This window comes from Drosophila serrata, unplaced genomic scaffold (genome assembly GCF_035046125.1).
Source record: "Drosophila serrata isolate PLE 108 unplaced genomic scaffold, ASM3504612v1 contig_245, whole genome shotgun sequence".
Taxonomy (NCBI): domain Eukaryota; kingdom Metazoa; phylum Arthropoda; class Insecta; order Diptera; family Drosophilidae; genus Drosophila; species Drosophila serrata.
In genome coordinates, this window is record NW_028257143.1 from 3,082,336 (window position 1) to 3,107,543 (window position 25,208).

Here is a 25,208-nt window from a genome sequence, read left to right on the forward strand (position 1 = left end):
TCAACATGTTCTTAGACCATAAATGTTCTGGTAACATATGCTTATCGGCAACATATTTATTTGTGTTGCTAGAAATAATACATGTTGATCAATATGCTCCTAGCTACATTTGAATATATTTGGGTGTTTCTCAACATTTTCCTAACAACATATGACTTCATTTGTGTTTTTGTTGCCTTCCTTCGTGTTTAATTGAAGTTCTTTTAATTTAGCCAGTATTCTTAGGTTACCGGGTATCTGATAGTCGGTCACACTCAACTATTGCCTTCCTACTTGTTTAGTTTCCAGTTTGAAGAGTGTAGGGACTTGTTGACCGCCCAAACATTGGCGCCATGGCAATTCTGCGCTAGAAATTGGCGCATAAAAAACGGCGAGTCGGAAAGGGAGCATGGAAACAAAATGCAATTGCACTTTGCACAAAAGTTCAACGCATTCAGTGAGCTATCCGCCATTAATCCAATGCTCTTCACTCGCCTACAGTCGTCACCCTCCTCTCATACCCATTTATCTTTCTCTTTCTGTCTGCCATACATTTAGTATTGCGAATGCAAATGCAAACTCGAAATCAAAGAGCAAACGGCAAACGGCAAACGGGCAGCAAAACTCGCAACTCAATGACGGAAGTTTGCATTTTCGCAACGAATTCATAATCATGCTGAATGCTCCCTAAACCCACCAACTCACGCCAGCATCCCAGCATCCACCGGGGCATCTAAGCCTACAGAGCGAGGCAGGATTGGATGGCAGCTGAAAGCACAGTTTATCCTTTTTGATTTGCAGCCAGTGGCGCTGGGGAGAACTCGACCATGTTTTCAGTATCTGCTCTTCATGCCACATTCCGGGTCGTACATATTTTTTCCCCTTTTTTTCCATTTTCCAGGCAAATAAAAGTGCCACACACACTCATAGAGAAGTAAAAGTATACAAAAAGTCTTCTGGTAATAAAAGGATATGTATGTTTTTAAAAACTTTAAAGTACTCTGTACTCGATCCTCAAATTATTAGATTAAATACAAAATAATATTCTATGTGAAATCATGAAAAGCATCTTTAAAGTGTTGTAAAAAATCCTCAATCGTATTAAATCGATTCATGGCGGAATACAAAGGAAATTGCAATTATCCCTTCACAAGGCGACTTCCTCCGATACCCACTCATATATGTACATAAATCTACATATGTATGTACATGGAAACGGCAACAGACATTATAAATGCCGTTGGGGAAGGTCAGGCGAAATGCCAGGATGCGGCAAAGGTCCTAACTGCTGCATATCTAAGCCTGATGCACGTTGAAGGACCCACGGGACTTTTGCATAATTTACACAACCCATCCGCCTAGCCTACCCACAGAACACCAGCAGCAGCTAGCAATTTTACATCATTATGTGCCAAATGCAACATTTAATTTTAAATTATAAAAGAAAACATGGGAGCGCGGGAAGAGAAAAGCTTAAGGTGTGGGCGGTTGTTGGAAGCTGGAAGCTGGATGGAAAGGGAAGCAAGACACAAAGGCGATTATTTATGTGGCTACGAGAGGGGAAGAAGGACGAGGGGGAACTGTACTCGGCATACTGCCAAGTCATCCACGTCGACTGTTGTCCCTGCCGTGTCTGATAATAAAAGCAAACTTTACCTGGAGCATCAGGCGATAGGAAGGAAGGGAGGAATGGGACAGAGCTTAAGGACTCCGCCGCTACGCTCCTTTTTTTATAAGCACGTTTACCAACTCAAGCACTCACCTGTAAAGAGAAGAAGAAAATAAACATTACAATATATTTGATTATGGTTTATTATGCCTCCCCGTCCCAGAAACGGGCAATTAATCAGAGAAAAAAAATTTAAAGAATTATTATCGTCAACCTAAATGGCTTTATTTCTTTTACAAGAGTACTTAAAAATCTAATAAGCTTAAGCATTGTTTATTTAAATTTGTTCCAAGTCTAAATTTAAAGAGTACACACTAGCCAGCACAATATGTTTTCATCTCTATTCTCTCCTCAAAAGTGTTCGCATTTTTGCGTGAATTTACAGATGATGCTTTTAGAAGGGGGGCCAAGTGGCACTCAGATACATCAGCAAAGCACTCGTACATATGTGTTATATTTTTTAATGGCATTTTATCAAATGCAATTAATCGTAATTGCTCGTTTATCCGTACAGCCCACATATGGCGGATGAAAAATAAGAGAAAAAAGAAAGTGCTCACACACCGACGCCTCCACAGACTCCACCGTGCAGCACCCCACAAATGCTTCAGCGTTTACTTCAAGTGCCGCAGCGGAACAAGAACAAGAACAAGTACAAGAACAAGTACAGGGGAGGCGCGGTCCTCGGTACATTAACATTTTAGAATTTCTTTCTTTTCAGCATGCGGTACTCGTAGATAATAAAGGTATGTATGTTGTATAAATGCAAATTTAAAAACAAGAAATGCTTTCTTAAACGTGACCATTTTGGAGATTAAGTTCAGCAAAAAAAAAACATAGATTTAAAATATGCTTAAAAAGAGGCATTTCTCTTTTGGGTTTACTTGGTTGATGGGCCGCGACTATCGGGTATCTCATAGTCGGTACACTTACGAGTAGAGATTTTTCCTGCTTTGTCTTGGCAACGTGACAAATGTGTTCAAAAAATAAAACAGAAAACATAAAAAATTACACTTAAATGGGTGAAGGGAAAAGGAAAAGGCGCTTTAAGCAAAAGGGGGAAAGAACATGCACCGAACACATACATCAAATTACACATGAAAAGTAAAAATTGTTGCATACCGCCCAACCTCCCGAACACACCGCTCGCTCCACCGGGCTGAGAATGTTTTATGAGGTCAATTACCTGTCATTTGCATGACGGGTTGGCGTAGGCGGAAAAAGGGTGGGATGGGTGCCATGGGTGCCATGGATGGAAATGAAAATGGAAGGTTGGATTCGGGGACGAGCTTCGCTTGGCTGGGTGTCAGTTTCCATTAGCTGGGTGGCTCTGGAAATTTACATCTGAACTTTAAGCGAAGGTCATCGTTCCTGCCTCTTATTCTGTCCTTTTACTTTTGATTTCGCTTTTCGTTTTTGCACTTTGTTAATTCTCTCTTTTGCCATTCCTTTTTCTCTTTAGCCGGCAATGTTGTCACAGGTCAGGCAATGAACTCGATTAATTAGGGGCATTGACACATGTACATATGTACATATGTATGTGTCCTGTGTGCACTGCATTCTAAGTTCAAATGTCAAGTTGGCAAATTAATGGCACTTCTCAAATCGATTTAGGCAGAATTATATGTATTTATCTTGAAGTTGAGTTATGTTTACAGTTTTAAATTACAGCAAAACAAGATACCAGTTATAATACTTGTTAATAAGCATTGTATCTTTGTGATTAAGTTATTAATAAAATTATCGTGATAATTAAATAGAATACAAATTTTATCATTTTGCTTAACCGAAATGCTGCCAAAGTTATAGTACTCCAACTTTAAAAATTACATAATAAAAATTAGTCATAAAGTCCTCTATTTCCAGTTAAATTTAAAGTTAAGCAAATTTTTTTTAGCAAGTGTTTAGTATGTAATGCTAAAGCCACAAAAAAAAAAACAATCAGACGCAGTTAATTCCCTTGTTGTTTTATAAAAATAGCTCTCTAGAAATTAACTGATAAGAAATACCCAATTACAAAAACAAAGTAGCGATAAAGAAAGAGACTCGCTTCTGTTGCGGTTTCAGTGGCTGCACCCATGATGCTCACAGTAGCATTTAAGCTTATCAGTACTTTGGAGCTTATCTTTTAATTCTCATATACTCGACATAAGTATTTTTAGGAGATTTAAATGTTTGTTTTTAAAATTGTGAAATAGCTGAGGCGTGGTCCTCTTATCATTGTAAAACAACCGATAGAGGCACTTTATATAAAATAAAGAAATAATATGAAATAAAATTAAACTAATAGGATAACGGACAATGTTTACGCTATAAAGATTTCGTACTTTAGGATTTAGGATTTTAAGATTTCAAATAAACTTTCTTATTACTATATTGCAATATATATAAAAACTAATACATGTAAAACAAAAAAAAATAATATTAATGAATAAATAGATCTAAAGAATTAAAAGATTATTGTCCCAGTTTTCCAAAACGACACGGAACTTAAAATAATAATAATAAAAAACGTAATAGAATTAACTATCTTAAACAAGTTTCAAATATACCTTTTGATCACAATTAAGTTTAAACCTATTTACCTGATTTAATAAATATATTTCAGCTCAATGAAATATTCAATGATAACAAACATACTATTTTTGATAAATTATAAATAAGTAAGAACCAAGTCATTTAAATTCTACTGTAGTTGACAAATACAAAAGCAGAATACCAGGAGACTCCCAAAGATCAATTCATAGTTTCACGACAAAGGAAATATACATTTTTAATAAGCTATTTCATTGACAAAACAGATTGCAAACTCCCAGTAAAATGGACCAGAGCCAGAACTAATAAAAGTGCAAGGCACACACGTTTCTAGTTGCAGTTGCAGGAAATAGCACAAAAAACAAAAGGGAAACAAAACAGAGGGCACCAGTACTAAAATCAAATAAAAATCGCCGTGCTGAGGGACAGCCAAGTCCTGGCAAGAATGCGGAGTTATCTTTTCAAATGAGGAAGCCCGGAGGACGGCGGAGCAGCAGCCAGCAGCTGGGCAAATGTATCTGAAGGGTGGAGTTGAGAGTTTTGGATGCACATAGCAAAGCCCATCATGCCATGCCGACCCCATTCCGCAGCCAAAACTAATCTCTGTGGGGCTGGGCAAGCACCAGCTGCATGGGGGATTTGGATTTTGGTTCGCCGTTGCATTAACATGTTGAGCAGGTTGCTGTGACCATAACGGAGGACCACAGAGCCATCCCTACCAGCCATTCGTGTACAGTGGAGTAAGTCTTCATATAATACAGATTACATATTTTTCAAGCACATTTTATTATTATTAATAGTTTTAAATATATTTTCAGAGTGATTTTATAATATACAATTTTAAATAATTCTTCCTAGAACTTGCAACTTAAGCTGGGGATTCCCTGGCAACTTGGAGACTTGACATGACAAATGACATTCGTACCACCGTGGACAAAGAGATAATGGCGGGGATGAGGCGCCAAAGGAGGCGGGGGGGAGGGGAAGGAGCCTTGGGCCTCCTCGCTAATGCACACGCACAATGAACGTGCAGAATGCACAATGCACGATGCAGAATGCAGTGGCAGTTGGCGCTGTCGTTGCACCAGTTAATGAAATGCAGCATTCAACAGCCCGACAAGACGTCGCCAGCTGCAGGATTTTGGAAATGGGTTGGGTTATGGTCACGTGTTGGGACATCCATCGCACGTATGCCAATCAAAGGCAGGACCCGGAGAAGCCCGGGGTGGTGACAGTTACGGTGGACAACAACGGCGTTAACTAGCGTACACAGAGCGGAACCCTGTCCGCAAAGTCATGCCAGAGTCACTGGCGTTATCAAAGCATCCCCCCAATGAGCAGGAGATACATACTACATCCCTCCCAACCGACGCTTACCTTTAATTACCGGATTGATGCAACATTCGGTTTAATGGTCACTGCTGTACAAGTCACGTAATTATGAGAATGGTGGAGAAGGGTTATCTCATAGCATATATATACATAAGGTAGTTTTCTCCCTATATTGTTTATTCCAAATTGTATCGAGTTACTGAAAATGCAGATGCAATTAGTAGTTTGTAATTCGAATTTTATAAATATAAAACTTATAGCTCGATTTAATGAGGCATTGCCTATAAACAGTTTAATATCCTTGGAGAATTTTAGTTTCGCTCAGTAAATTACTTTTAATGCAACTTTCACTTTTCATATTTACCTTTATTGGTCATTATTTCGCATTGTGCACTATTAGCCTTTGAATTTTAAGTTTCTTGAAGCACGTTTTTCACAAAAAACTCATTCAAATAATTACATTTTGCTGCACATGACGGCAAAATGAATCTGCAACACCAAGGCTGCCAAGTGTCGAGTCGTGTGATGCCAAAAGTGTTGCAAAAAACATACACATACATCTGCGATTTTTGATTTATACAGTAAATAGTTATAAAATAGAGGCGAGAGTGTTTCTGGGGGGAAAGGAAATGAGTTACGCCTCACGCACACGTTGAGTTATGAAAATTATAAACAAATTAGCTCCTCGGTCTGAATTATGCGGTGTGGCATTGTTGGCCTTGCATAAATTAGTGCCATCAAGTGCGCCAAGTTCGGAACACTTCAAAGTGCGAGAGTCACCACCCCCCAAGCCACCCACACTAATTCACACCCATCGCACCTCACCGCAGCATCCAACCTAATTTGTAATCTGTGCTAAATCTGCTTGTAATATGTTTAAAATAATTGGAGCGATGGGCATTAACGGTGGCAGCAAAGCGTTATAATAGAGCTTATTAGGGTTACGGACGACGACGAGGATGACGGGACACAAGGGCGAGGTGGTGGCAGCTGCAGAAGAGAGGACCAGAACTCGTCATGGCGGTAGATTAGCATAACAAAAGTAAATGACGGTTGCGAAATGTGTCAATTCAGTGACATAACAAAAACGGCACAGAGGGAAGCGACTCTATACAAAAAATGTAGAGTGAAAGGGAAAGTAACTGAAATGGGGCTACATGGAAGAATAAAATTTAATTATTATACGAAGTATAAATTAAATAAGATAGCCATCAACTATGATAGAAATATTACGATATGATATGTAAATTAGTAATATTTTCAACCATATTTTATTTTAAGCCATAGGTAGAACCAATGTCTTAAGAGTTTTTGAACTTCTCGGTGTTCAAAAACTAAATTTTGGTCGAAAGTTTTAATGGGTTGTGTTTAATTATAAAATAGATATACAAAAACAGTAAACAAGTTTCCCCTGTTTTTTTATACTTAAGATGTTTTTATGATTTTTATTAAATGTTTCCAACACTGTGCTAGAATTCTGAACCAGATCGCTTAGAAACCTCTTTATTAAGTGGCCAATAGGTAAAGAAAAATGTGGTTTTGAAGAAGATAAATTAGCCCTCACCTTATCGCAATTCTTATGAACTAATTTAAGTTGTGATAATATCTTCAAGGTCTTAAAATGTTCTTAAACAAAGAGAGACCAAAAACGCTTTTAATCTGTAGATATTTCTTAACATCCTGGTTAGTCACACTCTCATATCATTAGATATTCAACAAATGTGCGGCTCGAAAAACTTTTTGGTACACTTTGCTACACATAGATGTATGTAAATTTGTATATTTCAAGCTTAAAGCCCCGTACTAGTTAAATTCGCCGCTTGAATTTATGAATTTTATGCGTGTTTATCAGCAAAACATGCCGCTGAACGCAACTGGAAGCTACCCGATGGGAAAAAGACAAACAGTGGCTCACAGTACAATCCCCCAGAGCAAACTCAAAACACAAAAGCTCAATGGACATGTAGCGCAGGCGAGATAACACTGGCACATAGATATACACATAGATACATGCATACATACAACAGAAATACGACATGTACATGGAAAACAAATGAAATTCTCAAAACAGTAGTTGAAGCTCAAAAGCGAAACGCAACGAAACGAAACCAAACGAGGCGTGAAAATCGCCAACAAATCATGGACAAACAAAAAATGAAGAAGTGAATCGACCAAGAGGTACCCCTTCAGTTTTAACTCTTAAGAATATTTGTTTGTCAAGTTAAATGCATAGACAAATGTTCATAGTTTAATTAATATACTACATAAAAACAGGTGATTTCTTTACTTTCAAGTAAATTAAAGTATCGTTAAATTCTTAGGGTAAAAACACCTTCTCTCAAGATATATATTTATCTGCTGATTTAGTGCTTTAGCATGGATGCCATACGCCCTTAAAGGCCACAAGTACCGACTATAAAAGCGCAACAAGAAAAGTCTGTATGCAAAACACACACATGCAAATCAAGTGAAACATGGAGGGGGAACGGGGACTGGGACTGGGACAGGGGGCCGGTGACGAGAAATGATTCATGGTTGTGTTTATCAACAAACACGTTCCACCGAGGCGTTTTCAGTGCTGCTAAGGAAGCCAAATGGGCACATGACAATAAATAAGCCAAAGTCAAGTCTGCTACCAGTTCTAGCCCGTCTGTTGGTAGCGACAGAGTGAGAGATGGCAGCTAGGGGAAGGGCCTCCTTTTGGGAGGCACATTTTGTCCGACAAACATAAGCAAAGTGCACATGTTTCGACTGTTATGTTATGTCTATGAATACAATAAGCTAAAACTAACAATAAAAACGAATATACAAAAAATAATAATTTACACTTTTATTGATGACCTATAGCTATGAATTTAAGAATAATAAATCGCATCTTAAATGTAATTAGGTTAGTATTTGTTGAGATTCAATCTTAATGTTTCGATTTTATTTCATAATATTAGAGTTTACTCTCTCTCTTTATACCAAAAACGAGTGCCACCATATAATCAGACAATCCTACTTACATTTTGGTCCTTCGAGCCGGAGTCTCACTTTAGTGTATGCTTATATTAAACGCAGACCCTTTTTAACGAATAATAACGTTACAAATTCCATGTACCCAAAGTTGACATCGGCTGTATATAGTAAAATACTTACATAACATGATGCATATACATGAGGAGTGCTAATCAAATGCAGCTGGCGATGACGATGTGTAACTTGAAGGTAAACTGAAGCCTGCTGCTGCTGCATGTATGTATGTGAAGACTTTTAAGGTGACTCAAATAAAATACAATTATTTCTCATCCATATTCAATATCCCACAAAGATAAACCCTGACTTGAAATTAAATAAAGGAAGAGCAAAATCAACAAATTTTAGGTCCATGTTGAGCAACCAAATCCTTTCTTTGCTTATTTCTAAATTTAAATATGCCGGCGGTTCTGCGGAAGTTTGGCTCATCCCAATCTGAATGCTGCACATGTGTGCATTTGACACTCGCTTTTGGCCTTCCCACTGTTTATGACTCATTTGGGCAAAAACGAGTTCTGTGCGCAGTCCTCTGCCCTCCACTGCGTCACCCTTCTCCAGGAATATGCTCTGGAAACGATGGAGCTAGCACAGTTGGGAGAGCCTTTGTGTTAGTTTCATGTAATTTATATGAATTTTATATGCAATTGCATCAATCTCAATTATATTGTACTTCGGGGAGCCTTACTTCCTGCCCTGCTCACACCACGAGTGTGTATGACATGCAATATTAATTAAGGTTTTTATTTAGGTAATTGCTTTGAACCGAACCGAACTTGGGCTTGGCCTTTCTTGACGTAAATATTGAACGACTTTAGTTCATAAATCTGCATATTTTAACACAGCTGCATTTTAAGGGTTCAATGACCATTTTTGTAAACGAAACCGTTTCTTGGAATATTGCCTGTTTGTGTGTATACAAAAGTCCACTTATAGGTTAAGATGCTTATCCGTATCACTGTCTCGAATATCAGTCAATAAGTTCATCAATTAAAAAGAAAAATGAATTGATGGCATTCAATCCAGTTCAGCTCAACTCAGCTCAGCTCAGCTCAGTTGAGTGAAGTGAAGAGTGGAAAAAGCGGGAAAAGCGGAAAAGAAGGACAAGAAAAATCAATTTAAATGATTACAAATTGAGGGAGACAAATAGTCGGGCCAAGAGCCAAAGACAAAGATGCCAAGCAACAAGATATGCCAGATGTTTACCCAGAATGCACTGAGCAACAATTTTTTAGCTCATAAAATCAAGTGGATTTATTACAACAAATTTGTGGGATTGTTGGAATAAGTGCTAAATATGACAAAGAAAAATTATTTAAACTGAATTTGGTTCGTTATGTATTAAAAGCACATTCCAAACCCCTCTTTAATTCTATCTCTATCTTATTTTAAGTGTAAGTTCAGTTTTATTTTCTATGACTAAAGTAGAATATCATATTTTTAAGTTTATAAAATGTACAAATTTATCAAAAAGGGAAATATTTATTTCGGCTTAACATTATTCCACCGTGTAATTGCTTTTGGATCAGGCAATACAAGTCCAACCGAACCAAAAATGATGCGACACGTAAATAAATTTTAATTTTATTTTGCTCCTCAGTCATCACCAGTAGCATAAATGACAAAACAACATAGCAACCTAAGACGAAGTCAAGCACAATTCCAATCACAATCCCAGTTGGAAATATAACAAAGAAAGAAAGCTGATTTCGTGATGGTGAAGTTTGTATACCCTTTCGGACTGTAATTATATTCTTTACAAGCAATACGATTTTAGTCAAAGGCAGAACAAATACCTAACAGAAAAGATATAAAAATAAGTTCACACAAAAACTGAGAAACTATGTAGTTCCTATAATAATGGAAAGACGGACGGCAGATGAGTATGACTAGATCGACTCGGTTGTTGATACCAATGTATACCTTATGGTGTTGGAAATTACCTCTCTTATTGCGTTGCAAACTCATGGTAAATATGATAATACCCTAAAGGGTATGTAAAAAACCATCACTCTAAAAGAAATTGCACTAACTGACTGAATGAATGACTGAGTCAGGTTCTTCGACAGCCGCTTCATCTTTATTTCATGTTTCAGACTTAATTTCTTTTTTCCTCTTTTTTTCGGGGCTTGCAACAATTTGAGTTTTGTGTCGCCAAACTGGCGAATGGTTCCACGTTGCGCCAAGAGAATTGTGGAATTGGAAATCCTTGGCTCCTCTACGTTTGACACTTTGGATGTATCCCGATGCCTGAGAGCCCGGCCTCCACAGCTTCCACAGCTTCCATTCTATTCTGTTGGACGAAAACAACAAATTTCACAGAGATGCGCTTGGAGAACTTTTTTCGCCTTTCGCCCGATTCCTTGCCCGACAATATTGCTTTTTCCCGTTTCAAGTTCTCCCTTTTACGCTCAGTTCTGAATCAATAAACAATGGGGAACACCGGTCCTGAATAATAGATTTTTAGCTTTTGATTGTATTTGGTTGCCTTTTTTTGTTTGTTTTGTTTTTGTGCTTTTTGCAACCCCAAAAATGGGGAAATCATGAACTGCAGCCGTCAAGGCTTAAAAATTAAATTGTTCAAAAAACAAATTGAAATTGCCGAGGCAGTATTAACGTGACTTTTGTGGGTGTTTTCCACGCTTTATTCGTTTCCCTTGTATTTTATTGGCTTAACACAGGCAAGTCCTCACCGAATTGACTGACAGAGAATTGGTAAAATAAAATCAAGAGGACAAAGTTTAAAATTAGAGCACAGCGAATGCTTTAAAAAGGGATTAGTTAGAAAATATTTTACATTTCGCAAGTGCCAAATGTTATACATTTTTAATATGTCAATTTTATAATTTCTTCTCTAAGTTATTCATGAAATAAAGTTTGACTTTATTTATTAGATGTTTTGTACCAGATTTAATATGGTAATAGTAATTGTACAATAAATCTGTTGACTCAAAACCTAATTGGAACCTTTCGCAACCTTTTAATTTAGTCCACGGTCCAACGATGACTGGCTTTGATTGTAATTTATCGATCTTTCAAATCCAACTCTCTGTCCGGGGTTAATAACATGCAGCAAAAGCACAATGAACACAGCGAATGCTCCAACGAACCGAAAACAGAAATAAAGAGGGAGAGCTACGGATTGCAAAACGGACAGCAATGAACCCAAAAACAAGTGGACGATGAAATTGTGAAAATAAAACTCGAAACGAACAAAAAGAAAATGTTCAAATTGTAGGAAAAAGTAGCCGTGGTTTCAAAAAATGTATGCCTGTAATGCGCAATGCTTTCAAAATATCGGAAAAAATGGATTACAACTTTTTTATGCAAAAACCAGCTTCAAAAAATCAATAATTTAAAAGCTTCATGACCATAAAAGATAACTCCCTAAATATTAAACCGTTTTTATGCCAAATTAAAGAATCATTAGGCTAGTAATTTAAATTTAATAGATAGGTACTATATTTCTTTCCAAATTACACTTTAGATGTAGCAATCGGAACTTGATGATTAAAATTATATGATATAAAATGTATGACATATTTTGAATTGAAAAACGAAACCAAAGTTGTTAATCTTAACTGTATTGGTTTTTATTTTAGCTTTTTGATTAGTTATTCAATTTGCAAGATTGAAAACTGACAAATTATAAATTATGTCTCAAACTCTTTAATAAATCGCATACAAATTGGTATTCTGATAAAAATATAAACAACCTGCTAAATATTTGAAGCTCCAGCCAGATCTTATACTAAGTCTGTGCCAAAATCTCAATAAATAAATTTTCTTTCTCTGTTATAGATTAGTTTTATTTTCATTTTTTTTCTACTTTCCATTGTTGAAAGCAATAAAGAGTAGCCTGATTGTGTAAAGAATCCTTAATTCATTAAAGATGCGTTAACCTACTACCCCTCTGGTCCAGACCGTCTCCTGTCTGGCGGCCATTATTTATATCGAGCATCCCATACATAAGTCTGCGATTTTCCTTTGATAATTAAGTTGTGTACATTAGCTTCGCTTGCGTGTTTTCCCCACTGCGTGAGCTATATTTTCTGTGCTGTTCTGTGACTCCTCGTCTGTCCTTTTTTTTACTCATTTGCGGAGGCGGTCCTGTCCTGGAGAGTATAATGCTTATATTAGCAAGCTTGTGTCTGATAACCGAGTTATTTGTGGGTGGGCTATGTGGTCCGACCCGTTGGCAATGCCAACATCCTAATTACACAACATAAAAACATTTGCTGGCCCAGCGCGTGTGCCTTTGATTAGCGTTGGGTAATGAGTTTTTAGATTGTCCTAGCAAAGTTGTCTGGATGGTTGTTCTTTAGCAAAACAAGACTACAATTTGTGACGAAAGTGTGTAAGAACAATGATTATGGTTATTTATTTATAAATCTTAATCTTATACCTTACTGGTACCTGATAACTGATTGAATTTAGTTGCAAATTTTGATATAATTTAATAAGCAACAGACTGACATAGCATCACTTTAATGTAATCATTAAAGGGACAGTCTGGTTTGATAATAATAAAACCGTCATAAAAAGAAAACCCCGCAGCGACATCAATAGGCTTAAAAGCTGTTCATAAAGCACAAAACTGACAACCAAACGCGGCTTGCAATAAAACGCAATCCTTTTACCAAAAGGGTACAACAACTGTATTTAGAGTTGCAGTAGAACCGGACATTTATGCCTGTTATTGGGTTGTAAACGTTCTCAATAACCCCACACAGACATTTGAAATAAACCAGACAACGGGCAGCAGGAATGAAATGAAAATCCCTTTTTGCAACTTAGAAGAGACATTGGCTTACTCTGAAAAGAACTAACCAATAACAAGAAAGGAAGCTTAATTCCAATCACCGATGTTTGTATACCCTTGTAGTCAGTCATTAAAAATAGAGATATAACTTTTATATGTAAAAACCACCAACTTTTGCTGACTTTTATAGGTTCTCGTATTAATAAACCGATTTCTTCCATGGTAGCTATATCTAAAAATTACCTTATGTATTAATAATATTTTTATAAATTTGAAAACAATTTTTAAGGCATATATCACTCATACATATTAAAGAGAAATAAAAGTTTCGGTTAATTCAATAAAGTAGGGACTAAACGTAGAAACGGACAGTTTGACATGAATAGATCGACTCGACTGTTGATGCAGATTATTACGTTGCAAACTTCCGGTCAAAATTGTAATACCCTTCAGAGATAATTCCAACTTGCCAGACAAAATGAACAATTGAATATAAAGTTGATTAAATCCCCGGTGAAAAAGTCATTTATTTTCAATAATACTTGCTACGGGTTTTTTTCAGAACATTTGGAGAAAAAATTCATATATATTCGTACACAGAGAGAATTAAAATTGGGTGAAACAATAAAAAATGTAATTTTAAAATTTTGTTGTTTTACTTTTTTGAGAAATTTAAATTGAAGCATCTCTTTTAATTTGAGTTGTACAATTTATAGTATACAATGTATGCAAAACAGATAAGTCTTATGTTTTATTCAACTTTTGTAAGGGTAATTTTTAGAAAAATATTTTAAAATATTTTTAGCTTAAGGAAACTTTTTAAATTTTTTTTAAATTATTAAAAACCATTGTTATTTATTTCCGTTTTTCCCGCTAATATTGATCTCAGTAATTAAATTTTTTTAAGGCCCTTAACTTAGATTTACGAATTAAAGAAAGCGTCTCTCTCAAGATAGTAAGAAATACTGACATTTTTTAAAAGTAACAAAAGATTTATTTAAATACGTATAGAACCCACTGCAGTGTAATAAGGACCAAAATACAGTAGAAAATACAGTAGAAATACACGAATTAAGCCCCTAAAAAACTAAGCATACCCCAGTTCGCATATCCCTGTTTAAAAAGACAACGGATATGAGTGTACCCTTAAGCTATCAGACAGCGTAAATGAGCGTGTATTGAAGATAAAAATGGCTCTAAAGCAAAATGGATGCTGAACCGACGACCAAAGGAGGAAATTTCTGGAATATGGAGGACGACAGCAAACTGCAGCAAAGCAGAAAAACAAACAAAACATGGCTAAATGGCAGGACGAGTGTGAGAACAGCGAATGCTAATCAGTGCATCTCGCTTCCACTTCACATTGAGCTCAAACTCCGGAATTCTCTGCTCTGTCCCTGATACCGGAAAAACTGTTTGGCAAGACCAGGGGTAACATTGCAAAACGAAGCCCGGATGAAAGCTATAGTCGAGTGGATCGACTATGGAATACCTGACCCTGAATTTTAAACACTTTTCTATATAATTTTGTCTACTAAAAACGTTAGAGAAAAAAATCTTGTTTTATTAATTAAACTCTTCATATCATTTGCACAAATGCAATATACCCTAATTCAAGCTCATTTCAAGTGTTATATATACAAAAGAGAAAAAGAGATTTTAAGGGCAGTGCAGCTTAAGTGAATAAGGGTTGCACTATGTATCAGTAAAAAACATGATGTTATAGGGATGGAGAAAAAGCTAATGAAAGTGAGTAACGGTTATTAGGATCAATAACCATTCAATTGATGCATCTTAAGCCTTTCCGATACATAAAAATCATAACATTATAAAGTTAGTTACTATACCATTTCTTAGTTTATTTATGAGTTCACTTTCAGTGCTGCATTCAGCGAACCGCGAACTAATCAGCGCTTTAACCATTATAGCCTTTCATCTCTTATTTTTTTGTAGGGATTTGTTGCTCTCCATTTTTTTTTTTGCCCATCCGGTGATGCAATCAACGCTTCATACTTCCTTCATTTTCCTTCCCATAACAAAGTGCATAACTCCAGGTCCAGACCGTACACACAAGGGAAGATACAAAGCTTCACAGACAAAATAGGAAAACAAAAAGAAGCTGTTGCACACACTCGCCTTCGACGTTGTGTCGATTGTGTGGGCGTAACCGAGGAAAATGCTATTAACTGGTCATACCCCACGGAATAGCAGTTTCTTTAGCATTTTTTTATGGCCCCTCGCTTCGAAAGCTCTTGGATATATGGATGTCCATACATACAATATGCTGTACTCCATTTCAATTTCAATTTTTTGCCATTTCTAAGGCCGCAACATAATCGTATCAGCTAAGGATTTGTAAGTTGAAGCGGAAGAAAAGGAGGATATTTTGTTTGTGTCTTCTTCTTATTTAGGATTTTCAGTTGCTTAAAATGTAAATAAATAAACTGTATTTAAATTGATGAATCAACGCAATAAACTCACAATTCATAGGAAAACTAATTGAGTAAACAAAAAGCATGGAGCTACTATTGTAGGGGAAATCACAACATATACACACCTTTAGATATATGTACATAGCTCCCTAGTTTAGAGTTTCTGGTTGAATCAATCTTATTATCTGTCTATATTATCTTCACAATTTATTTATATAGAATTTATAATTGCAGGCCATTTCGGCCACGTTTTAGATTCTCTGCCAAATAAAACAAATCCAATACTTTTCAGTAAATTTTAACTCAATTTTAACGTTAAACCATTTTATAATTGACATCAATTAGGCTAAACATTTGGCTTTGTTCAATTTATAAAATACTTTTTCCAGTATTGTTATGAAAATTCTGGATGCAACAGAATCGCCCAAAATAAATAAATGTAAATACGCTTTACGAAACTTTTTCAATCTTTTTCGTTGCCAGACAGTTAAAGCTCTGTCCGCAAAAAGGAAAAACAAAAAAAGTGAATAATTTGCTGATATAACCAATTTTAAAACACCCACGAAACTCAGACAAGCAAACAGACAGACTGAAAGCGTGGAAGCAGACACAAAAACCCATTCCATTGACCGCAAGAGGAGGAAAAACGGCACACACACACACACACACACACCGGGGTGGGGAAAACCCAAGGAGGTGATTCAAAAAAGGTGTTCGGGCAGCATCTGCAGCTGCAGACCGGCGACCACAGCTCTCCCTGGCCAAGTAAAAACTCATCAAACTATATTTTCAATAAATAATGACCAACCGCCGCGGAGGGCGCCACAAACTGGCGGCCATTTTCCACCAACGAACCACCCAATCCAGCCCAAATGCGGCGCAGCTTCATTGATTTTATGCCAGTTGGCCAGGAACCACAAAAGCTACAAGCATAAAATTGAATCATAAAAAATCGAATACTAACATATATGCACATACATACATACATATATATTTAATACACGTGTACCAAGGTTCGCCATGTCATTTGCATGGCCGGGCAAAAAAAGAACGAGTAAAGAAAAAAACAATACTTTTGCAGTACCTCTTTTTTATGTCCGTCAGTCAACTGACAAGTCAACAGCGATGCAACCTGCATGCCAAGGACTGGAAAAAATAGGGGAAAAGAGGTGGAGAAAGGATGGAGAAGGGGCGGAGAAATGCTGGCGAAATGCTAGACAAATGGGAAAAGGCATGGGACTTTGAGTGGCTTTGTGGGAAAGAGTGGGGCGGCCTAAACGAATTCTGGAGCTCCTCAACTTCGGGCATTTTTTCCAACTCTTTTTGCTTCCTTTGTCGGCACATATTATAAATTGCACTATGGGGAGACGTGCCGAAGTGCCGACGTGTGAATGGGCCAAAAGCGCGGAGCTTAAAAAAAAACTACAAAATGTCCAGAGATTGGGGTTAGTTCTGTCCACCGAGAAGGCTCTTGCACTTGTTTGCTTTAACTTTGAAAAGCCAACCTTAGTCATATCAAATTAACTAAAATTTAACAAACAGGAACTAGTTCTAATTTGTTTTTAAATGTATTGTTTAACAAAAACACAATCACAATTTAAAATTAATTATTCCGATAAAAATGATCATTCTTTAAACTTACCTCTTTTAACTCCAGAAATATCTTTTGCGTAACCTGAAATAAATAAAAAACATTTTAAATAGTTATTAATAAGGTATTTCTGGTATTTTATAAAAAGCTGTTGCATAAAGCTAAATGAAAATAATGCTTAGTAGAGCCCGCGCTAAAGTATTCAAATTAAAATCCACTTCAGAAAGCAGAAAGGGGAAAAGTGCAAAAATGTTTCCATCCAAAGGAGGCAAACTTAAGGATTGAGGGTTAGGATTTTTCTCCTTCTATGACTATGATGGTAAAGTAAAAATATTAAAGCCAAAGAAAACTTTAATGTAATTTGGATCATCAAGAGTAAGACATATTTTAAACTCTTAATTCTATTTTTCTATACTATTCATATTTTAACAGCACAAAACTTCATTAATATTCATATTCATAAGTAATAAATATATTTAAAAAAAACTATTTCGTACCCCCAAAGGTGCCTGACATTAAATTGATAAACAAATATAAAAAAAAATTAACAAAACATAAATCACAAACGGTTAAGTTCCTTCTGTAATTGACATTTTTTAAATAAAAAATTTACGTCCTGTAATTAAGATGCAAAGGCATTTTTATTTATTTTTTATTCATTAGGGTTATAACCATAGTCATCTATCTATAGATATCGCATATTTTAACTCAAATATTCGGTTTTTGTTTTGCGAATATAAAAGTAAAGGTAATATATGCATTGCAAACGTAACTATTTGCGTAAGTCAATAAATACAAATGTAAACAGAAATTTATGAGTACTTTTGAATATGCAGACCAATATGTATCTGGAAAGCTAAATAAATACACAAACTATGAAAAAATTCAACGACTACATCGAATATTTAAACAAAAAAGAAGTTGGTTGGTTTATACTACATATTTTGGGGTTACAAACAGATTTTCATATAATCAATTTTGATGGCTGTCATCTAGGAAAGAACTTTCTATACAATCTCCTGCATATTTGAGTCCCGGAATGGCAAATGAAATATTTAACCGCACACACACACCCAGACCCACAACTCTTTGGCCAAAAGTTTGCCTTTATTGGCAGCAATCTGCGTGTGCCGTGTGTCTGGAATGTATATACATATGTATGAATCTGCCGTCCCAACAGGCAGGGAGGAGACAGAAAGAGATTCCAGACAGAGACAGACCTAACATAATGAGCGACATTAAAACTAATGAAAATCAACTTTGGCACACCGACGAAAAGCGGCGGGGAAACCGGCTGGATTTGGAACGCCAGCGAGGGGTATATGATAATATCCCGAAAGATCGAGCCGCATAAAAATGTCGACTTCTGGGGAGTAAGGTAGCAATAAAAATAAAAGCAAAAGCGGCCCCCTCTATCCCCTTTTTTCGCCCATTTTCAGCAGTCGTAACCCCGAGCAACAATGAGAAAATTGCGAGACAGACAAAGTGGAAAAACGCATAAAGATGAAGACTGAACAATAAAGGAAATGGTCGGCAGAATTTCCTCAAAAGCCGAATTCGCATTACCCTCAAGGGCAAAATGGGTTTTAATTAATTAAAATTGCAGATTATATCTATGGCCTCAATATGATTTCCTTCATGGAGAGTCCATAACGTACGAGTAACTTATAAAATGTTTATTTAATGATACGCTTTGTCAAGAGGTTTCTTTGGGTCTTTAGTTTTCTAGCTACCTTATAAAACCGAACTTTTTGAATTCGTAGTGAAACAGACTCAAAGAAAATAAAAAGGGCGAAACTATATACATTTGTATATGTCGAGATTTATTTACATGTTTGTATATCCATATCCCTGTGTGTATGCACATAATTTTGTGGCCCTCCGAGTCAAATGAATGGGAGAGTCTGCACTTGAATGCGAATGCGAATGCGAAAAGCGAATGGCAACAGGAAAATGTGCTTTGACTTGGTCTTGTTCTTAGTTTTCTCCTTTTCATACCCATTTTCATTTTTGTTTGTTTTTCCGTTCGTGCTGTTTCTGTATCTTATATCTGTAGCTGCGTCTGTGCATAATGTATCTCCGTCTTGGCGAATCGCTCGCATCTGTTTGTTTATGCTTCGCAACTTGACTTGGCAAAAAAAGAGTGGATAAAGGAAAGAAAAGAAAAGTTTTTATGCCTTTTGTCTGCTACTCGTCTGTTTGTTTACGTATCTCCGTGTGGCTTACCGCGCAACTTTAATAATTTAATTAAATTTTACCACCCCCCTTGGTGTCATGCGAGAAGTCCCGCTTTGATTGTTATTTAGGCCGTTTGGAATAATGAGGCAGCATAATTCTCACATAAAGCCCAATTTAAGCGCATTTTTAGTAGCCAACTTTGCTTTTACTTATTGAATTAAATGCTAAATAAAAACCCTAAGCAAAAACAATAACATTAATCAGGCTTGAAGATATCGACAGGACTTGGAAATCGAACAAAATTATACGTGAGTTTGTGTTTTTGCTTAGTTTTTGGATTCTTTTTGGTTAAGAATAGATGTGATGTATATGCTTTTAATAAATTCCTTTTGAAAGGTAATTTAAATTTTTAAAAATAAAACCACACTAAAAATTTATACAAATATTCTAGCCTAAAGTACAGAAAGTAATGTAAATACCGCTTTAATAAGACCATATAAGTCAATTACAAATTGGAAATTACTAAAGGGTGTTTCACCTGTCAATATAAAGACGGTTTCCGAATCCAACCTTGCCCCAATGTTCACCCTCAACATTACATTACTCTGCATGTGCAGCACCCTAGAAAGCAATTTACATCAAGTCACGCCCTTTCATTAAAGCTACTCATCAATTTGAAGTGCCATGCGCTTGACTCATTCAACAAGCTTAAGGGATTTATCCGCCACATGTACATCCACGTATAAATAAATGTGTGTGTTTTTTTATTATATTTATTCGGTCGCTACTCGACAAACAATAAATGTCAGTCGCATGCATGGGGATTGTTGATTGTAACACATTTTGCAATGAAGAATACATTTGTATCTGGCAGATACCGCAGCAAAAACAGGACAACACAATATATCATCATGATAGATATAATTTTAGGTCATATATTTTTATTGTAAAATAACTCATCCATTTCCATTCACGGTCACGTTGTCATCTCTAGTTTGAATTGTTGGTAGCTTTATTATTTGTTTGTTTGTTTGTTTACTATGTTGCACTTGGCACGTATGGCAAATAAAGCAAAGAAAAATGACAAAAGTGTCCATTGTTTCACAGCCCGCATCCAATACCCTAAATCTATGGTCTAAATTATATTTGAACGAACTTCTTTTGGTCAACTAAAAGTAATATAAACCGGAAAAGCCAGCTGTGACTCGAAAATATATGATTTAGCTGCGATATTGAAACTTAATATCGATTTTAAGCATCAAAATAGATCCACTTATCAAACAATATCTCGTCACATTAAACTTAAAAACCAAAAACCTTTAATTTGTTGTCTAATAATCATTATTTAAGTTACGTAAACGATTTTAGGTGCTTTATTATTTGTACTTCAAGTATCTTTATTTAATTTCGCAGCTTTATCTGGTTGTCTAGGTTTATTTATCTTTAGAGCTCCATTTTATATATTTTTTGTATTCGTTTTTTTTTCGCTTCCGCTGCTTGTTTGTGGGATAAACTGATAGGGCAAAAAAAATATGCAGAGAAACACTTATTCTCACTGATAGTAGCAGCTTCATTTTTATTTATAAATTTTTATTTTTTATTTTTTTGTTATACAACCGAGACATTGACCTTTTTTTTTGCATGTGAGTAAAAAAATCCAAGAACTTGTCCGTCTTTTTTTGGTTTTGTGTGACTAAGCGTATTTTTCTCATATATATTTTTTCCCTATTCTCTATTCAGCTCGGATCTCGGTTCTTGGACCTGCTCTCCTTTGTTGTCAGATTAGCCGGCCAAGTGGATAAACCAGTTTTCGCTTCTGCCTCTCCGGGCATCTCCTCCATCTGTTTCTTGGCCCTCTCTGTGCGCTCATGTTCATGTTGCTTGACTTTGGCTAATTAGCCAAAAGTGGTTGTTGTTGTTGTTGTTCTTGTTGTTGTTATGCTTGTAGCCCCGCCTCGTATTTTGTAATGTTGAACTAAGAAATAATTTTTCCAACCTAACAAAGTAGTTGAAGTGGCGAAAAAGATTTGGGGGTACTACATAAAATAATAATTAAAATAATATTTTTAGGCAAATTAACTTTGCGTTCTTTCTGTAGCCCAGATTCGGTTTGAAGAAAGACAGACTTATGGTATATCATTTTTTTTCACATATATATATAAAAATATCTTTTTCCTTGAGGTATTTGTTTACCACAAAGTTCAACATTGTAAGTTATTTCACAATAAAAATGAATGAGACCCCATGGGTTTACTCGGGTTTCCATGAATCACCTTGGATTCTATGAATCAACAATGGATTGGATTTATCGAAATAAATAAGTAAAGGTAGACTTCTATATAAACACATTCATACATTTGTGCACTGACATTTACTCACAGTGTAGGTGAAAATAGTAACAGCTAGTTTCTATATAATAAGACAGAGGGAAAAATACAATAAACTTAAGAATTTCTTATACTAGCTTTTCAATAAAACCTTTTTTTATCAATTTCGGAGGCCAAACTTAATTAGCATTAAGACCTGAATTAACTACTTGATAGAAAAGAAATTATTATTAATAATAATATAATAATAATAATAATAATATTATTATTATTATTATTAAATTATATTTATAATAAGAACCGGATAGTTATACCCCTTAACTTAAATCTGGATTTTAGCCAGTAAGTTATGCGATTTCTCTTCTTTACTTTGAATTTTCTACAAATAAAAATTCATCTAGCTAGCAATAATCTAGGGTGGTGTAAATGAGGCTTAGACAAAAACATTGAAATAAATGTTCAGTCAGTTGGCAACAAAGTTAAAATTTCGACCCAGAAGCCAAACAAATGAAAGCGACTATAATATTTTCGAACAAAGCAGTGGGTTATTGATGAAAAAGTAATTATTTTGGCAGCAAACTTAAATTAAATGCCTACTTTTATTAATAAACTGAAAGTTTATATTTTCTTATTGATATTAAATAACAGTTTTTAAATAACAATATTATTAAATGTGTTGGTTTAATAAACAAACTTCATCTGAGCTTACAAAAAGTAATTTAATATTTCTACAAAGTGAAATTTCTGCACGAAAAAAGTTTGAATTTATATATAAACTAATTCGAAAAACACTATATAAACCTGAATAAATTACAACTAGTATAATTATTAATTTATTATTGTCTATTTTCCACATATATTTTAGTTAACCACTCACCATTTACGATGATGATGGAAATGATCGACACGAATGCAATGTTGAAAACACATTTTGATGACATTATATGCGACGAGGATCCAACGTGGCTGGGATTGAATAAACAGAATTTGCACCGATTTCTGTTTTTCTGTTTGTTTGTTTTTTTTTATTGGCGGCTTGGGGTTGTTTTTCAATATAATTTCGGCAGTTGGTTGCTTCAGCGACACCCGGTCCTCTCCGCTTAGGGACTTTTTAATTAGAGCTTCGCACTGACCGAGCCATTTGGAAACACAAATTTAGCACTCGCACCTGGACACACACACTTGCACATACAATATGTACATACTTACAGACGCCTTTGCATGGGCCATAAAACTTCGAAGCACTTCTTCGCACGCACGAACTATTTTCGAAATTTTGTTGTTTTATTTTTTACTCTTCTGGAGATGTGTTGTCACGTACACTTTTTCTTTTTCTTGAGCGATTTTTATTTCAATGCTTTTATTTGAAGAAATTAAAATTAAAATTTAAAAAAAGTTTTTTTGTTTTTGATGTGAGGCTTTTATTTAGTTAACTTGAACTTTCCGGCAGTGCAATTGCTGAAAGAAGAAGGTAGAGATGAAGAGGGAAATTTGTATTTGTTTTCATTTTCCTTTTGAGGCCACAACAGCTGTTGCGTATGGCTAACTATATGTATGAATCATGGTTGGTTTGCCTTTGTTTCATGTACTTCTTATTTACTTTGGTACTTCTATTATAATTCATTTAATATTTATTCCAGAAGAAGTGGAAAAACAAAGAAAACCGAAAGGATAGAAACATCAAACACTAAAACAAATACGAAAAATCACAACACAAATCGTGCAGCAAAGGCAAGAGCAACTATTTGTCTCCCGCTCGCACTCGGGCAGAGTCGATGAGCAAGCGCACAGAGGGAGAGAGCGAGCGTGAGAGGTGAAGACAACTCAGAGAGCGACGAGTGACAGAGAGGGCAAACTAGGGGACAGCTGCGGCGCAAACGCAGCGAAATGCATTCAATTATTGTTGCTGATTTATACTTTCATTCGCATTGAGTAAAAGAAAACCCGGTTTAAAAATAAAACACAATGATTGAATAACAAACTCATATTAAATGCTAAATCAAAGGCTAAGAATACCCGCCGATTTCTTTTCGCTAATTTATTCAACATTTTTTCACATGTTTACTTTTTCGCTCTCCTTCTTCTTTCCTCTCTCATTTTATTTGCCTCTCTCTCTCTTGCTCTCTCCCTTTGTGTTGTGTTCTCTGATTGCCTATGCCTCCGTCGTCTTTCGCTCTCTGTTGCTTGTAAATTAAATGCGTTGAAATGCAGCCATTTTGTCTCCGCAATTGGCACTCACTTGAACTCGCGTTGAATTTTCTGTTTAGCCAGAAAATTCAAATGGCCTGAAACGGGGGCACATTGCATTATGAGCGCACATTTCCCAAGACTGACTTATCATTTATTTATTTATATTTTGCACACCCGCTCGTAATAGCACTCGCACACACTCATGCACACGCACGCACACTCTCGCAGTCAACACGCGTCAACCGATTTTCCGACTCCCACGGCGTTCCGATCCGTTACAAAAGAGACCGCACAACCGCCTTCGTCGAGCGAAATTTTTTTTTGAACTGGTTTTTTTGAACTTGCGCGCAGTGTGACCACAGAGTTTTTAATAAATAATACCGCTAGACCCTTTAAAAATATAACTTCAAAATATACTATAAAGACTTAGAAAACATATTTATATGCTTATATACGGTGCGTAAAGCGATAAAACTGTGAGGGAATGGGTATAACCTAGAACTGTTAGTAGACGTTGTATTAAATAGTTGTACGGGGAAGAGAGAACAAAATACTAGAACGTTGAGTGGCGTTGCCAGATGGCGAAATGTTTTAGTATTTTCAAAGCAGTGCAGGAATAACAATCATTTGGGGATTCCTTACATGACTAAATGACTGAATATCTGAAATAATCGGCAATTGAAAACAGCTTTTATAAAAAAAGACTTTTCAATGGATTCATTTTAAATATGCCATTCTAATATATTCTTCAATTAAAACTCAGTTTTAATGATTTTTAATGGCAATTTGAATTACTGCTTACTGCTTTGTGTGGTCATTTCTAATATTATTCACCGGCATTACTAATTTTCTTATATATGGATCTATTTTATAGATACGACACTGAAAAAATGGCTCTCGCTCGAAAAATCGCTCGAAGCGATATGGCAACGCCACATTTGCGGAACTGGAACTGGTTGAGAACCAGTCGCATAGCCATAATTCCGCATTTAAAACATAGATTAAAAAAACAAAACTTAGTAATATTGAGGTTATATTAACAAAGGATTAGGATATTAGATGATACGTAATGCATTAGGAACAGAAACATAAAAATATATAAATAAAATGTTATGTTTTTATGAGTACTTAATAATTAAATTTCTACTTTATGTAGATAATTTGTAAATACTACAAACATTTTACATGGTTTTTGTGG

The 25,208-nt window shown here is 35.7% G+C and overlaps 1 protein-coding gene across 4 annotated transcripts in view; it reads right to left on the bottom strand.

Annotated features, from left to right (window-relative positions):
• The window catches only part of kuz (zinc-dependent metalloprotease kuz), an 85,360-nt gene extending 60,982 nt beyond the window's left edge, over window positions 1-24,378 (bottom strand). For 3 of the 4 annotated variants that reach the window (XM_020953838.2, XM_086832110.1, XM_020953837.2), the window contains exons 1-3: window positions 24,060-24,378; window positions 22,698-23,278; window positions 17,367-17,399 (exon numbers count right to left, since the gene is read on the bottom strand). In XM_020953838.2, the coding sequence (XP_020809497.2) occupies window positions 17,367-17,399; window positions 22,698-22,761 (97 nt within the window). In that variant the 5' untranslated portion in view covers window positions 22,762-23,278; window positions 24,060-24,378. The remainder of the gene's footprint in view (window positions 1-17,366; window positions 17,400-22,697; window positions 23,279-24,059) is intronic. The other variant, XM_086832109.1, reaches the window with a different exon arrangement.
• Between the last annotated feature and the right edge of the window lie 830 nt (window positions 24,379-25,208).